The 17,883-nt window shown below is 48.9% G+C and overlaps 1 protein-coding gene across 1 annotated transcript; it reads right to left on the bottom strand.

Moving 5' to 3' along the window:
• Positions 1 to 194: 194 nt before the first annotated feature.
• CCR9 (C-C motif chemokine receptor 9) lies at positions 195 to 17,498 on the bottom strand. The gene is made up of 2 exons (XM_040247270.1): positions 17,424 to 17,498; positions 195 to 2,426 (listed from the first exon to the last, which is right to left on the bottom strand). Exons 1-2 carry the CDS (start codon positions 17,496 to 17,498, stop codon positions 1,347 to 1,349), a joined length of 1,155 nt encoding a protein of 384 aa, XP_040103204.1. The 3' UTR covers positions 195 to 1,346.
• Between the last annotated feature and the right edge of the window lie 385 nt (positions 17,499 to 17,883).

The following is a 17,883-nucleotide window of genomic DNA, read 5'->3' as shown; positions in this document are numbered from 1 at the left end:
AAATACCAATGGACTCACCTGGAGAAACTTGGAAGATAAGTTTGCCCAGAGAAGAAACTAGGAATTGTTCAGCCAAAATGGTTTTATGATATTTTGGAAGTGTTATTTCCTTATGCCAGTCTCTTATTCTTCATACTCTAATATGGCTGTTTGACAGGGTAAATACAGAGACAGGGTAAAAAAAAAAGGTGAAAAGTAATGGATATTTGTAAACAGTCATTTAAAAAGCACTTTTCTAATAAATGAAAATATTTAATGTGATAAATTTGCCAAATAGTAAAAAGAGACACAAAGGTAAGTTACATTTTTTTTTCAGCCTAATCTCTAAGTTGAAAGCTTTTTTAAAAAAAAAAAGAAGTTAGCATTATACAATATGAAAAAGAGAAGCATGGAGGCAAATATCCTTCCAGTGGCCTCAGAAACAAGAGGGCAAATAGGGTCAGTCCATCGTATAGGGAACAGAGTGGACCATCATACCAGCCACTCAATAGAGTGAGCCCATAGTGGAGCCAGGTCCCCACCAACCCAGGTTCTTAATCTCCCTGCACGGGTTGTGAAGACCACTTCCATGGCACCAGGGGACAAGCTGAATCCTGCCCAGATCAGCATGGCAGCCAGGTGAGGAATCACAGAGCCTCCAGAAGACGTGGGTTGGAAGCCAGCAGAATTCAGGTGACATGCTCGTACGGTCAGTTGCCCAAAGGCTCACTGACCAGTGCTGCAGATAGTTTCAGAACAGGAACAAGGACCCTCACTGGCCCCAAAGAGATCAAGGAGAGCAGAAGGGAATTAGATCCGAGGTTGTTTGGAAGGATCTAGATCAACACCTGCCATGGGTGTCAGCCCCCAAAACCAGAGCAGAAGTTCTCCAAAGACAGAAGCTTTCATGAAGCCTTGTGCATTCATGAACTGTGGCAATTGGCCGACGCTTCTGTGTCTTCTTTTGGAAGAGATGGCATCAGAACTGAAGCCATAGCGATTCCCAGGGCTCCGAGAAATCAAACGCCTCCTCCAGGGCTCAGCTGCATTAATGCTCAGGCAAATGGCAAAGCCACGGAGGCCTGCGGTGTCTGTCATTCATTAATCCTCCTCCAAAAACCACAGGCTTTGCAGCCAGGAGCCAGGCAGCGGTCTCCTGGGATGGCCAGTCAGTTTTAAAGAGTCCAACTTGGCAAATCCTGACCAAAAGTAATAATGCTATTCAAATTCATCCCTTTCTGAGTTTTCTGTTTCCCTTTTCTCACTGCTTCTCCTTCTCCACTTTCCCTCTTGGCCTATCAGTAAGGGAAGCTGTCTCTGAATTTCTGGACACTTCCAAAAGGACCGCCCACCTCAGAGAAGCCACCTCAGAAGGAGAGAGCCCCTGAGGTTGTCTCCAGCAGCATAGATGACAGCTTCAGGCTTCCCTCTCTCCTCGTGAATGAAACCCATTGAGCCTGGCTGATGCAGCCCAGGTTCTTCAGGGTCTTCACAAGATCCCGGCGGAACCTCTCACCCACAAAAACATAGAGAACGGGGTTCAGGCAACTGTGGAAAAAGGCCACGGTCTGAGTGACCTGGAAGCAGATGTCAATTTTGATGGAGAGGGCGCAGCTGGAGATGAACATGGCGTAGGCATCGATGGTCTGCACCAGCAGAACGCAGTTGTGGGGGAACTGAGACAGGACGAAGACGGTGAGCACAGTGATGGTCACCTTGAGGGCCTTGTGCTTGGAGGACTTCTTGGCCTGGGTCAGGGTGTGGATGATGATGGTGTAGCAGCAAGCCATGACCACAAAGGGGAGGAAGAAGCCCAGGATGACCTTCAGGGTCAAGACAGCCGGCTTGAGTTTGGTACCCTCGTCGCTGGAGTAGACCACGGTGCAGATAGCAATTCCGTGTTCCTCCTTGACTTGGCTGTACAGGAGTTCCGGGAGGCAGAGTGCGGCCGCCATCACCCAGACGGTAAAGCAGACCATCTTGCTGTACAGGAGTCTTTTCTGCCTCCACATCTGCGCCCTCATGGCCTGCGCGATGGCGATGTACCTGTCCACGCTGATGCACATGATGAGCAGCACGCAGCTGTAGAAGTTCATCTTGTACATGCTGTTGACCACTTTGCACATGAAGGTCTGGAATTTCCACTGGTCAGCGGCGGCAATGGCCCAGAAGGGCAGGGTGGCGAGAAAGAGAAGGTCAGCGATGGCCAAGTTGAGAAGGAATGTGTCGGTCATGGTCTTCACTCTCGTGCAGTACCAGTAGACCAGGATGACGAGGCTGTTGCCCACAGCGCCCACGATGAACACAAGCCAGTACAGGGGCGGGAGGAAGTGGCCCGCAAACTGCCTGACGTGGCTTTTCTCACAGAAGAAGTCCGTGAAGTTGGCATCATACTCCATGGGCAGCGTGCCATCGTAGCCGTAGTCATCTGACAGGTTAGGTAGGCTCTGCAAGGAGACACAGGCAACACTGGGTCAGGGGCTGGCTTTTGGAGGTTCAGTCTGATGGCAAAGGCATGGAGCCCTTGAACCTTCCAACCCCAAAAGGCTGTGAGAAGGCAGAAGAAATGTGTGTGTAGGAAGTAGGAATTCCGAGAGCATCTGCTTAGAGTGTAAATGATTTACTTATTCAACGAATGTTTATTAAGCAGGTGCTGAAGAGTCAGGTGTGGTTCCCACTCTCAAAGAACTTTCCTCCTCTGGGAAGAGACATGAAAGCAGAGGAACAGTCACAGGCCACGTGACAGGTGCTCCATCGGGATGGAGGAGGGTCTCGGGGCCACTGGCCGGCGGACTCATCCAGCGCACTCGACGAGCCTGATTGCTCCTTCTCCTGTCTACTCTGCGCTCCCTGAAAGGTCCCCAGAGGCCTTCACACTTCTCTGGGTCCAAATTCCCCCGAATCCTCTGAAAGCTGTGGATCCTCTGTTGAGCAGCAACAGTCACACACGCACCCACTTACACGTGTGCACACACATGAGCACACACGCTTATGTATACACCCTCACGTACATGCACATACACAGGACAGGCTGTGTGATTTCAGGGCCCCTTGTTGAGAATTTGTTACGAATTTCAAGACAGCAGAGCATTAAATCAAGCAAGTAACCCTTCTAAGCATGAGGCCCTTGCCACCCACCCATGAAGCCAGCCCTCACAAGTCCTCACATTTACAGACGCATGCACACAAGCGTGCCTACACGAATACACATACATATTCACATGTACACACCCCTGCACATACATGCACACATTCAGACACCTGTACTCACACCCTCACAATGTGCACACAAGCACGCTTGCACACACACACACCCTTTGATACAGCTAAGGACTCTCCAGGCATATTTTCAGAGTGATTGAATTCACACATAAAAAACCTGGAATTGAATGAATTTCGTCAAGACCACAAGGCCAGCCTGTATCATCCTTACAGGATCAGAGTGCTGGGCATCTTTACGGTGATGACAGAGGAAGAGTTCATGTCCTAGGCTAGGGGAAGCCTGGACATGCCTGTGTCAAGACTTGCACTCATAGCTTTGTCTGTCGCTGGTGGGTAAACACCCTTTGGATCTCAAGCACAGGATCCTCTGAAAATCTCCCTGCAGATATAAATGTCAGTTATTTACCAGCTTATTTGCTTCCCTACTGTCAGAGCCCCAAGTGCATGCCAGACCTTGTGTGGAGTACAGGATATGCGTGCATTTAATCCTGGACCTTCCGGGTAGGTGTGGGCCCCTCGTCCAGATGAGGGGCAGCTGGCTTCCAGGAGGAATTCTGAGGTGGCCAGGCCATTTCTTCTGTCCTCTCTGTTCTCTGAGCCCTGGATACACTGCTCTTGCTGGAGAAGCCACCCACAAAGGCTGTTCTCAAGGTCTGGGTCAGAGTAAGACCTAGAGAGATCACTGTAAGGATCTGAAATCCACTCATTTCCCACTCACTTTCCATCCAAGAGCACGCACTGGAGCCTCCTGGCTGAGGACTGGGTTGAGTGATTTCCCACAGGCTGCCCTGAGTTTATCCCAGGGACTGTGTTGAGGTGGCTTCTAAGGAGCTCGCCGTGCACCCTACCTCCAAGGGTGTTTCCGTCTAGCTCTGTGTCCACTCATCAAGACCTAGCTCAGACGTGCATTTGGCATTTACATATAAAAGAGATGTAAAGCAACGCTTTCATATTTCCTGAAGAACAAGTGAGAGTTTTTTTTAACTCATGAACCATATGAATTTTGTGACTGATGAGGATTCCCTTTGTAATTGGGAAGCTCAGTCAAACTGGTAGCCCAAGTATAGTAACCAAGTAAAACCCTTTGATCAGTGCTGCCTAATAGGAATATAAGGCAACTCCTTAATTTTGCATTTTCTAGTAGCCAAGTGAAGTCAAAAGAAATAGGTAGGTCTCACCTTAATAATGTGTTTTATGAAGCCTAGCATGTCTAAAATGATTTCGTTATGTAAGCAATGACCGTGGTGGCTCAGACGGTAAAGTGCAGGAGACCCGGGTTCAATCCCTGGGTCGGGAAGATCTCCTGGAGAAGGAAATGGCAACCCACTCCAGTATTCTTGCCTGGAAAATCCCATGGACGGAGGAGCCTGGTGGGCTACAGTCCACGGGATTGCAGAGAGTCGGACACGACTGAGCAACTTCACTTTCACTTTCAAGTGGTGTAAAAGCTATCAAGATATTTCACATCCTTTTGTTGCATAGACTATTTTTGGACTAAGTGCATTTCGCAATCAAGGGACATCTTAGACGGAGTGACCACATTTCAAGTGCTTATAGGCCCTACGTGACTTGTGGCTACCGCATCAGACAGCTCAGTTTTAGGCTGAAAACACAAGTTCTAACTCTTCCTGTTTTCTTGCTGTTCTGTCCATTTGCTCTGACCCTGTTTGAACATATGTCCTTTCTCTTCTGTTGTATGCACTCAGTAACTGCCTCTTGCCTCTTATGGAACATGACAGAGGCCGCGGGAACAGAGTAAAACAGGGTGTCATTACTGCTGGGGAGTGCCCAGTCTCTCTTTGATGGGCCTGACCATTCTCTTCCAAATCTTATTGGAATGTCTAGAGGTTCTCTTTCCCAAGGTTTCCCTTGAAACATTTCTTAGCAAATTGTGTTGTTCTTAGACTCTTTTAAAAACATGACATCTTCACCAACTAGACCACTGCTCACAGCCTGTGGTCCCCCATGAGCAGTGGTCTGAGCCAGATCTAGAATCTTCTCTCACTGTGAGGAGCAGCAATCCATGGCAGGGAGGGTGCGGGGGTGGGCCCAGACCTGACCAGGATGGATGGTGTTTGTGTGAAGATCCCACCATCTTATTCCTTGACTAAGAGGTCAGCATGATCACCTTAAGCTTGAGAAACAGCTCTTTATTTCTTGTTCATTGGCGATAAATAATGTGATTTGTTCACTCATTCAGCAAGAATTTACTAAGCATAGTAAAACTACATGCCAGGCAAGGAAACCACTTGCAAAGGACAGTGTTCTTGCCAGTGATGGTAATAGCAGTGGAGCAAGCCACGAGAAAGGTCCCTGACTCACGTGTCATGGGATGAGGGGAGGGTGGTCTGCCTGCATGTGGGGTCCTGAGCTCCACAGCACAGAGGGGCCCTAGACAGGGCAGTATCATGGGATGGCTCTGATTCCCAGGGGGCTACTTAATTGGAGTATTGATATCTTTGGATGATTTTTAGAATTTTGATCAAGAAGAGAAGTGCCTTACAGTCACACATGTAAGTAAGTGAGAGACTATCTCACAGCATGCCCAGGGACTGGCCTGGAACTCAGCAGCGGGGGCCACCTTCTGCTCACATAGGCTTTGGTTTCTGCCCCAGACAGCTTTTAGAGGCTCAACAGGTTTTAGAATGATTTTCAGATGTTAGAGACCACCTTATAGAGGGGGGCTTCCCTGATAGCTAGTTGGTAAAGAATCTGCCTGCTATGCAGGAGACTCGAGTTTGATTCCTGGGTCGGGAAGATCCGCTGGAGAAGGATAGGCTACCCACACCAGTGTTCTTGGGCTTCCCTTGTGGTTCAACTGGTAAAGAATCTGCCTGCCATGCAGGAGACCTGGGTTTGATACCTGGGTTGGGACGATCCCCTGGAGAAGGGAAAGGCTACCCACACCAGTATTCTGGCCTGGAGAATTCCATAGACTGGATAGTCCATGGGGTTGCAGAGTCGGACACGACTGAGTGACTTTCACTATAGAGGAGGAGACAGACCCAAGGAACAGAAGGTTCTGGCCCAAACCCTCAGCCCCTGGGGGACGGTCAAGGCCAGAGCCAGCGCCCGGGCCCTGAGCCCCAGGCTGGGCCACTTGCAGCCCCTCCAGACCCGGCACCTTGCTCTCCACCTTCCGGTGCTGTCACCGTCATTTGTTGCTGTTGTTCAGGCACTAATTCGTGGCTGACTTTCGTCAGGCTCCTCTGTCCTTCGCTGTCCCCTGGAGCTTTCTCAAACTCATGTCCACTGAGTCGGTGATGCCATCCAGCCGTCTCATCCTCTGCGGCCCCCTTCTCCTCCAGCCCTCAATCTTTCCCAGCGTCTTTTCTAATGAGTTGACTCTTTGCATCAGGTGGCCAAAGTATTAGAGCTTCAGCTTCAGTCCTTACAGTGAATATTCACGGTTGATTTCCTTTAGGATGGATTGCTCTGATCGCCTTGCTGTCCAAGGGACTCTCTCAAGAGTCTTCTCCAGCACCACAATTCAAAAGCATCATTTCTTTGTCCCTCAGCCTTCTTTACGGTCCAACGCTCATATCTGTACATGACTGCCGGAAAAACCATGCCTCACAGTGGCCACACCAAGTCTGAGCCTCAGTGTCCGGGTCCCAGCACCTGAGCTGAGTGGCTGTTGGATCCCCCATCTGCATCCTCCCCCCACCCATCCCGGAAAGACTGTGGGCACCGGAGGATGCCCTGTGGCTTCCTCTGCCCAGGGCAGCTGGGAACTGCCTTTTGCTGGGGGCAAACCTCAGTGCACAGCAGATAAGGGGCCTGCCCTGCCTGCCAGTGCCCGCCGCCAGGCGCTCTACCCGACAGGCCCCGGCTCCCAAGCCTGTGCAGGTGTGTCTTCCTCCCTTTGGGAGCCCTCGGCCCAGGCATTGAAGAAGCTACAGCTCCTGGACTCCATCTTCCCCCGACTTTCCGAGGCCTCCCTCCCAACTCTTGTCTCGGGATACCCTCCCCCAGCTCCAGGCACCTCTGGGGAAAGGCCACTGTGGAGGGCCAAGGCCATATCCTTCCCTGCTCCTTATACCAGGATGGGCACCTGGAGAGAGGAGACGGGGGGCCTGGAGGGAAGAGGAGGGAGACAGGCAGGGAGGGACTCAGACTGGTGGGAGTGGGCAAGCCCCCCGCTTTGAGGAAGGGAGGCTTTCAGCCAGTGAGCCGTGTGGACACTCGCCTTCAGGGAGGAGCCCGGGAAGCCGGGGCCACGCCCCCAGCGCTCCTCGTCCTTTGCGCCATTTGACCTTGAACCCTGCACCCCTCCCCCAGCGTGGCTTTCCTCATCTGTTAGCGTGGCTCCGCCTTTGCTGTGAGACCACGACGCCCTGGGTGGTGACTGGCACACGGCCGGTCTCAGAAGAGCGGCCCCAGGAGAGTCATGGCTGTTGACCAAGGTCATAGCCACAGAGGTCACAGCTTGTCCCCGTGTAGGTGGTGCTGGACACCTCTTGACCACAAAAGGTCATTATCTGAGTGCATTTCCTTCCTTTCTGGGGCTGCCTTGCAAAGTTCGGATATTTTTCCAAGATCCCAAATGATAAAACTGAATGACATTATCAGCCCTGTTTCCAGCATCAGGGATAAAGAGCAGATTCTGTCTCAGGAGAAACTACGGTTCTAATTTTGGTCAGAAAAATAGAGACTTATTTTGTTAGTTCAGCTTTCCAGGCAGCACTAGTAAAGAACCTGCCTGCCAGTGCAGGAGACGTCAGAGACTCGGTTCGATCCCTGGGTCAGGAAGATCACCTCAAGGAGGGGGTGGCAGCCCCAGGCCCTAGCCTGGAGAATCCCACAGATAGAGGAGCCTGGCAGGCTGTAGGGTTGCAAAGAGTCGAACACAACTGAAGTGACTTAACATGCACCTTGTTACTTCAGCAGGCCCACAATAATCGTCTGTCATTGCTGTCGTTGTTACGGGAAACGTGATGATGTACGCTATGCTGAATGTCATCAGCATGTGATAAATGACTTACTTGATGTTAGTGGTGGCAACCACTACTCTCCATACAGCATGAAGGACATTTCTCAACTCCACTAAGAGTGTTTGACTTCAATACCTACATGTAAAACCCAGATTCTCCCTTTGAGAAAGCAAAATTAAAATCCTTAGATATTTTTGTGAGCATTTAATATAAGTAAAGCATAGGAATTTTATTTGATTCTATAATTAATTATATTTGGCTGTAAAATCATGAATGATTCTCTGGATCATAGCTATACTCACTCATTTCTATGAGCCTCTTTCAGAGAAATATATATCATTACTTTGCTTTTTTGTAAAGACTATATAAAGTTTGATAAGAATCACGACTAACATGCCCACCATGGGTCTTTTAAAAGCAAATGAATTCTCCTTTGCCTTCTTTTGTCTGAGTTTCAGAACAGACACATGGGACTAAGCACATTGTAAAGATCATAAAACCCTCACCTATGAGTAAAACCTGAACCAGCCTTCTCCTCTGCCCCCGCCCCCCCCCCTACCACAGAGCTCTTCCAGAGCTTCGTGTCCACAGAGCCCTCTGTGCTGGGCACTGACCAGCTGTCTGGAGCACCGCTCAGCAGAACTCTTGCCCTGGGAAACCATAGAGCACTCCTTCCCCCACCATGGAGCCCTTCCCACTCCCCAAAAAGAGGCCCCAAATGCAGTGTATTTCAAGGAGCCCAAGGGTGTGGCCATACTCACTGTGGCTTCCGTGGGGACCATGGTGGGTCAGACTCAGACTTGCTTCTAGAAAGAGAGGGCAAAAATCAGAACGAGGACCGGCTTTTAGCTGAACAGTAGCAAGTACCGAGAGATGGAGATGAAGCATTAAATCTCTTTGTTCTCATGAACAAAAAAAAATCCGCCAAGCCAGAGTTAGAATCCATGTTATACTGATGCTGAGTTAAATAGATTTCAAGTCAAGTCTAGATTTCACAGTTATCTAGGCTGTTAACCTAGAGTTAAAAGAAACGTCTCCTTTGAGAGCACTTGGGGGCTTTGACGTCTTCCCAGCGCATCCTTTTTACCTTAACCCTTCTTCTCATAACTCAGCTTTTCTACCAGGCGCCGCTACTCCAGTTTTATCCACCAAGTGTCCCCTGAAGACGGCAGGACAGCAGACTTAAAAGAATGCTCCAGCTGACTGCTGGAGGGGCCTCTCGGCAACCAGGTGGCAAGAACCCCAGAGTGAGGTGGCCTCTGCCAGCATCAGAGTCCCTCGGCAGGAGGGGCCCAGCACCCCGACACCTCCCTGCACGTTCAGTTTACAAATTCGGGGCCTGTTTGCTCTGTACCTTGACTTCAGCAGGAAAAGGAAGTCCTGCATTTCTTTACCAAAGAAAACACAGTTGTCTCATGCAGAGGGCCTCCAAACTAACTGAGGTAAATCTCTGCTGTTGTTTTCTTGTGTTTTGAATCTCTGCAAAACCCACCCCTCTGTGGCCAAGCAAACAACAGCTTGGTTCCTTTCAAGGAAGGGGTCTGTGCCCGAGTGGGGCATTTCTTTTTTTAGACACCTTCAGTGAGTCTGTTTCTGAGAAGCATGTTCAACCCACACCCCAAGCTTCTGGAAGGAAATTTCTCCCTCATACATCCAACCGTAACCTGTTGGGCTTTTTTTATTCTTGTTTTCATAACACAGCCTCGTGACTCTCCGTGCTTTTCTAAGAGTGTAGTTGTTTTAGAAACATAGCATGTGAACTGGGAGATTGAGATTGATGTATATACAGGACTGTGTATAAAATAGACAGGAACTGGTGAGACCTGCTGTATGGCACAGGGACCTCTCCTCCGTGCTCTTTTGGTGACCTAGATGGGAAGGCAACTGAAAACAGAGTGGACGCATATGTATTAGCTGATTTGCTTTGCTCTACAGCAGGAACAACCACAGCACCGTGAAGGAACTATGCTCCAATTAAAAGAAAGGAAAAGAAGCATACGATATGGGATAGCCACTACAGAGACCCGATAAACACACGTCACGTGGTATCTGCCTAAGAAAAGTGCAAGCTCATATCCATACAGAGACTGACATAGGAATGTCCTGGCAGCTTTGTTTGTAATAGCCAACTACTGGGAACAGCCCAGCCCAACTGTCCCTCAAGTAGAGTGAATAAGTCACCGTGGAGTATCCATACAGTGAATTTGGAACAGCTGCTGCTACACACAGCAATGTGGATAAATTTCAAAATAACCCGAAAAAAAGTACATACTGTGTGATTCCACTTGTATAAAATTCTAGGAAATGGGAGCTAATCAATAGTGACAGAAAGCAGATAAGTGATTTCCTGGAGAGACAGAGAAGGGCAGGGCAGGGCAGGGCAAGAAGGCCAAGAAGCCTCTGGGGAGAGCGGTGTGCTCACCGAATCGGTAGTGCGGTGATCTCACGGGGGTACATGAATGTCAGAACTTGGCTTCTGTACTTCAGACACTTGCAGTGCCGGTAGCTGGATCTCAGTAAAGTGGTCAAAGTAAAGAAAGGAAAAACAGCAAGATCTGATGAAACCTTTCTTCTTTCTGTCCCTCTTCAGAGTCATATCGGGCCCTTAGCAGGCGGGGGAAAGACACCCAGGACTTCCTCCTTGTAGCCTTCCTGCCAGTAGCTCCTCCAAAGTGCCTTGAAGTGCCTTGGGCTGTTCGGTGGGAACTGAGGGCTCAGTATGAACCCATGGCTTTTAGGGTTAGAAGAGACTAAGCAGATGATGTTTGATAGATCGATTGATAAATAGATACAGATAAGTTTGCGTGGATGTGTTTTGTTCAGTCACTTCAGTCATGGCTGACTCTCTTTTGTGACCCCGTGGACTGTAGCCCGCCAAGCTCCTCTGTCTATGGGATTCTGCAGGCAAGATGAATACGAGAGTGGGTTGCCGTTTCCTCCTCCTCCAGGGATCTCCCTGACCCAGGAATCAAACCCACGTCTCCTGCATCCCCTGCCTTGCAGGTGGATTCTTTACCTGCTGAGCCACAGGTGTTATGTATTTTAGCTTATTTCCTGACTCTCTCTGCTGAGACGACGTAAAAGCAAGGACACACAGTATAATGACCAGCAGGTGCCCAGATCTTAGTTTCTAAATACCTTTCTTCCTGACAAGGAACCAGGACCCCATGGAGAAATGCCTGATTCCAGAGTTAGGGCAGGGAGACTGTAAGATGAAACTTGGGACTGATTTTTAACCCAGAAAGCAAGTGTTTAAAGGCATTGAGGACTTGTCAAAGGACAGAGGCACCAACTTGATAGGGTTCCACTAGCCAAATCTGAGGCAGTTTGAGCATCAAATTAAATAATGATGGCGTTATTATAGCACATTCAATTAAATAAGGATCCGTGGATCCATACTGAGAAAAATAAATGAGAAAACTAAGCTCTCCTTATGGTGCCAACTAATAAGTACAGAGGATTACTGTAATTAGAAAATCACCAATGGATGATGAAATTAGCAGGTGAACATTTGATAAGAAATTTACTTAGTCGCAAAGGATCTCCCCCCAAATTACATATTGCCCCATGGACTTTATGATTTTTTTTCTCTTATGCTCTGAAACAAATCTTTGTAGAAAGTTGCCTAGTTAAGATGGGAAAATCTCAACTCATCTAATTTAATTTTAATACATCTTGGGAAATAGGGAGATAGTTTTTAAGACATTTGTTAGAAAACACTTCATATATTTCTAGTATCTATGCAGCCCCAGACTCTTTTCCATCCCATGTCACCTCCTTTTAACTTGCATAAAAAGACTAAATATTAACCAGATAATATCTGAGAAAACAAATTCCCAAAGGAGGAGGCCACACGAAGAATAACGAATGGATTTGGTTATAGCTAGTTATAGGTTGAAAATAAGGACTGATGGTAATGATGCTGGTGAGTGTTTGAGGGAAGGGCCACCACACAGCAGTGGGGAGTATAAATTTGTGTGACCTTTTTGGAGGATTAAACCGTATCTGTCAAAACATACAGAGCACAGCAGCTCTGACTCAGCTGCTCATCTGCTGGGAACACACCCACCCTCCTAGTACTCACACAAAAGAACATAAAGGTACATGAATGGGCTTCCCTGGTGGCTCTGATGGTGAAGAGTTCACCTGCAATGCAGGAGACCCAGGTTTGATTTCTGGGTTAGGAAGATTCCCCAGAGAAGGGCATGGCTACCCACTCCAGTATTCTTGCCTGGAGAATCCCATGGACAGAGGAGCCTGGTCAGCTATAGTTCATGGGATTGCAAAGAGTCAGACACCACTGAGCGAGTAACACACAAGATCCTGTATTTGTTCCCCCACCGCCCCCAGAATCAGAAAAGCTAAAAGCAACCTATGTATCCAGCAGTAGGTGATATTCTGATACACTCATTCAGTAAATCGCATGTAGCCAATAAATAGAATAACTCAGACCTCACACTGATACAAGGAGGTCACCAAGATTTTTAGGTATCCACATGCAAAATATACATTATGATGCATGATCTTTTAAAAAATATATAACAGGTTATACACTTGATAGCTGTCAGTACTGAAGTGTTTTCTGGAAGGAGGTTAAACAAGGATGACCAGTGGGAAGTGTGACTTTCATTTTTTTCCTTTAGGTTTTGTAACCTATTTACATATCCTACTTTGTGTACAACATTTTATTTTAAGGGCTATCTTAAAAATAACTTGTCAGCTTAAAAAAAGAAAAAAATAAGCCCCAGCGCTCTTCTGTCCTGTACACCTGTTTGCAAAAGTTCTCCATAGGAGGAATTCGTCCCCTTCTAACCCTGGAAGAAGAAATCTAGCAAGTAAATTCACTGTGGCTACTATTGGCGACTTTGGAATGCTACACTGGCTCTCTGTAAAGGTTTATCTTCCTTCCGTTATAAAGGTGCTTTGGGCTCATAGACGATTTGGAGAGAGCCCAGGGGTGAAACTGAAAATGAAAAACATTCCTCCCTAGACCCACCACCTAGAGACCCTCCTCGAGCCTTTGCATCTGCTCCTCCTGCCCTTTATCACATTGTTTGCCTCTGTCTTATTCCACAAACCACACAAGTGTCAGAGCTTGCTTTCATTTTCTTCTGACCCCTGAGAAGGAGAGAAAAACAGAAGGGGAAAACCCACAAGTGACAAACACACTGAAAGCAAGAGACCTCTCTGCCGTCTGTTGGGAGAACACGAGGGCTGAGCTCGGTGCCTCCCAGGTCTCCCCGCCGCTGCTCCGCGAGGCCTCGCTGGGGTGCGCGAGCCACCCCGTCTGCAAAGCCTGTTTGTTGTCTCCCGGGGGAGGGAGGTGGGGGAGCACGCCGGCCCCCATCTGCTCCTTGGCCCATCTTTCGCTGCCTGTGGGACCTTAGCAAGGAGCGACCTGCCCTCCCCTAGCCTTGGTGTCCTAGTCTGTAAAATGGACTTGATCACCCGACCTACTCTAAAGGCTTGTTTCCAGGGTCAAGTGCAGTGCTGTGCGTTGAGGCTCTTAGCAGGATGCAGAGAACTCTGCAATGATGAGGAAGCAGGCTTCACCCCACAGCTCACTTAAACAATGCACCTGGACACCGGATACACTTTCTTGGCTTAAATACTGTGCAAGACATGATCCATGTCTTCAAGAAGCTCACATTCAAGTACAGCGGATACATCACGGCTGCAAACACCAATAATGGGAAATGCTATGAGATGATTTTGGAATTGGGAGAAGGAAGCCGAGTCCCCAGCTCTGGGGAAAATCCAGGAGGGCTTCATTGAGAAGGCAACAATTTTGCTGGCTCTTGTAGGCTGAAGAAGGCTTCCCAGGTGGGGCTAGTGGTAGAGAACCTGCCTGTCAATGCAGAAGACACAGGAAAACTAGGTTCGATCCCTGGCTCGGGAAGACCCCTGGAGGAGGGCATGGCAGCCGTCTCCAGGATTCTTGCCTGGAGAATCCTGTGGACAGAGGAACCTGGTGGGCTACAGTCCATGGGGTCGCAAAGAGTCAGACATGACAGAAACAACTCAGCGCGCACACATGTAGGCTGAAGAGCATGAGGGCATTCAGTGAAGGGAGAAACCATGCCTCCAGGTCAGGGAAATGTAAAAGACATCCACAAAGGTGTGAATGCCAGAAAGCAGCAAGTATGTGCCGGGTCCTGAGAAGTGGGGAGCTGCTCGTCTCTAAGAGTGGAAAGTGCCTATTAGAAAAGTTAGCCTGGGATCCACTAATATCTATGGTTTTTCTATTCTCTGCTGTCCTTCAAGGTAACCAGCGTGAAAATCCACATGGCGTTACTCATAGTAGCCCCAATAAACTGGATACCAATACTAAAGTGAGTCAGGAAGGCAGGTCCTGACTTTGATCTTCGTCCAACTTGCCACACGGAAGTTGAATCACCTCTTGCATTTTGTTTTTGTTTGGAAGCTCTGCCTTTTTCACGTTGCACGACAGCAGGAACTCTGAGCTGTCCCTCGGGCTGCCTGCTCCCTAAGCCTGGGTGAGGTGCCCGCCCCTCACGGGGCAGGCACTGTGCTGGGCCTGGGGGCTGTGAGTGAGGGGGCACGTGAGGGGGCTTCGGAGCAGATGGACAGATATTCGGAGAAATAGGCTGTCAGACGCCGGACGCTGAGATAGCAGGGGAACTTAGGTTTGTGGGATGAGGGGAGGGAGGAACAGGCCCTGTGCCACATCCCAGCCCCACACCCAGCAGCTGCTCTGCCACAGAGGGTCCCAGGGGCCACAGCCAGCCAATAGCTGGACAAGTATGTTGGCAGGACAAAGCAGTAGTCAGTGAGGAGCCACTTACCATAGAACAGCTTTACTTTTTTAAATCTGATTGTAAAGGACTGTATTCACAATGAAGAAAAAATAATCCCCCAAAGCAAGCATATATAATGAAGAAAATAAACTCTCCCCAAACACCCCTTTCCTAGGATGGCCAGTGTTAATCTTCTGAGATGTGGTCTTTTAGACATTCTAACACAATCCCACGTACATACATACACATATAGCCCATAAAGGAAAGGAAATCAGACTACCCAAAGCATTTTCTGTCTTGCTGTCTAGTTAACAGTCTCTCACGGACCACTTTTAATGCCAGTTCAGTGTGAAGTTATGTCACCAGCTTGAGTGGCTGCCAAGTGTCCCACTCTCTGGATTCTATATGATTCATTCAGCCAGTCACCTCTTGGTGCAGAGTTCACTTGTTTCCAGTTTTTCGCTGCTACAGAGAATGCTGCCAAAAACACACTTTCCCTGGGACAGTCCCTCAGACCCAGGGACCTCATCGGGGCTTCACTTTCCCAGCCCCAGCCCACCTTCTTGTCACCCGTCCCCCACTCTTGTTTCTCCCTCCTTCAAGGAACAGATGACCGAACAGACTGTCTTGAACCTGAGCCTCACACATGTGGGTGGGAGGCAGTCTTATTACTCACCCTGGAAGCCTGGGCAAGGCACCCCCCTGACTCACCTCTGCCTCCCTGGCAGCTTCTAGCCAAGTACCCAGTGCTCAAGGCCACTGAGCAAGCGAGTGGGTTTTAGAAGCCATTGTGGCAGCACACAACTGAGGACCCAGTGCCCCTGGGATGGAGAGGAGAAAGAAGGTGGTACTCACAGGGGAGGGCAGCGAGTGAGGCTCCAGGAGGAGGTGGCCCCACCAGCTCTGGGGAAGGGCCTGGCTTGCTCTCTGCCTGGGACGACAGGCAAGCCTTCTGTGAGCTCTGAGCAGGCTGCTACCCATAGAAAACACCAGAAAGGAAGCCAGGCCACCCCTGCCTGAGCTGTCACTGGTGGGGTGGCCAGGAGGGTGGGGAGAGGGAGCCACCAGCTGCAGCTTCCAGCAATCAGCAGAGTCGGTGATGTGCAACCAGAACTGAGAAGCCTAGAAGTGCTGGCTAAGGGAAAACTGTCTTCTCTGAAGTTGCTCAGACAAGCTGATCGTCTGACAGCCATTTCTTTTCCTAGACAGCATGGCTCCTTTCAGGGAATGGGGAGGTGGAGAGTCCCATCGAGAGAGATCAAGCTGGCCCAAGTGTATCTTTATAAGGTCTCATTGTCTGGACATGCCTGTGAGGGGGTGGTTATCACCCCTACCCCCTGCTCTGGGCATCGCAGTATGATCCGTTAGACCTTCAGTTCAGTTCAGATCAGTTGCTCAGTCATGTCCAAATCTTTGCAACCCCATGAATCACAGCACGCCAGGCCTCCCTGTCCATCACCAACTCCCCGAGTTCACTCAGACTCACGTCCATCGAGTCAGTGATGCCATCCAGCCATCTCATCCTCTGTCGTCCCCTTCTCCTCCTGCCCCCAATCCCTCCCCAGCATCAGAGTCTTTTCCAATGAGTCAACTCTTTGCATGAGGTGGCCAAAGTACTGGAGTTTCAGCTTCAGCATCATTCCTTCCAAAGAACACCCAGGACTGATCTCCTTCAGAATGAACTGGTTGGATCTCCTTGCAGTCCAAGGGACTCTCAAGAGTCTTCTCCAACACCATAGTTCAAAAGCATCAATTCTTCGGTGCTCAGCCTTCTTCACAGTCCAACTCTCACATTCATACATGACCACAGGAAAAACCATAGCCTTGACTAGACGGACCTTTCTTGGCAAAGTAATGTCTCGGCTTTTGAATATACTATCTAGGTTAGTCATAACTTTTCTTCCAAGGAGTAAGCATCTTTTAATTTCATGGCTGCAATCACCATCTGCAGTGTTTTTGGAGCCCAAAAAAAGAAAGTTTGACACTGTTTCCACTGTTTCCCCATCTGTTTCCCATGAAGTGATGGGACCGGATGCCATGATCTTTGTTTTCTGAATGTTGAGCTTTAAGCCAACTTTTTCACTCTCCACTTTCACTTTCATCAAGAGGCTTTTTAGCTCCTCTTCACTTTCTGCCATAAGGATGGTGTCATCTGCATATCTGAGGTTATTGATATTTCTCCCGGCAATCTTGATTCCAGCTTGTGTTTCTTCCAGCCCAGCGTTTCTCATGATGTACTCTGCATATAAGTTAAATAAGCAGGGTGACAATATACAGCCTTGGCGTACTCCTTTTCCTATTTGGAACCAGCCTGTTGGTCCATGTCCAGCTCTAACTGTTGCTTCCTGACCTGCATGTAGGTTTCTCGAGAGGCAGGTCAGGGGGTCTGGTGTGCCCACCTTGGATATACCTAAACCCGTACAGCTGTGCTAATACCATGGCTACCGTGGTACCACAGCTACTAGTCACATCTGCCTGTTTAGATTCAAGTCAATTACAATGTGACTAGTTCCTGAGTCTCAGTAGCCACAGTTCGGGTGCTTGACAGCCGTGTGTGGCCGTGGCTACCGTGGAACACGGCATAGGTGAGGAGCAGGCCCGTCATCTCCGAAAGTTCCGTCGGATGGCAGTGCCACCTTCGAAGGTCACGCATGGGACAGACACATCTGGGAACACAGGGAGTGTTGGAGAGCCAGGAACCCCTTAAAACTGAGGTCAAATACAGTAAGATTTTATTCTGACGTGACCACTATCCATGAAATATATCAAAATCAATGATGCATTTCCTCTCACTGATCATGGATGTTCAGGTGACATTTTGAAAAACGCCTAAACAGATGTTACATTTTTGATGAAGTCACACGTGCAAGTTTTTACCAGCCACAGCAGCTTCGGTGGAGCCTTCGACCATGATACAGTTGCACCTCTCTGGGTCCCAGGGCCAGGCACCATGCCTGGCATTTGAGGGGCATTTGGGGAATAATTGTGAA

The sequence above is a fragment of the Oryx dammah genome, unplaced genomic scaffold (genome assembly GCF_014754425.2).
Source record: "Oryx dammah isolate SB20612 unplaced genomic scaffold, SCBI_Odam_1.1 HiC_scaffold_9, whole genome shotgun sequence".
Taxonomy (NCBI): domain Eukaryota; kingdom Metazoa; phylum Chordata; class Mammalia; order Artiodactyla; family Bovidae; genus Oryx; species Oryx dammah.
This window is presented reverse-complemented; position numbering and strand designations above follow the sequence as displayed.

Bases quoted from the DNA above. Each gene is read 5' to 3' on its own strand.
- CCR9 (XM_040247270.1), bottom strand. From the start codon at position 17,498: ATGACGGGCCTGCTCCTCACCTATGCCGTGTTCCACGGTAGCCACGGC. The intron at 2,427-17,423 runs GTGGCTACTGAG...GTCTCCTTGCAG, and splicing joins GGCTGTCAAGCACCCGAACT to AGCCTACCTAACCTGTCAGA.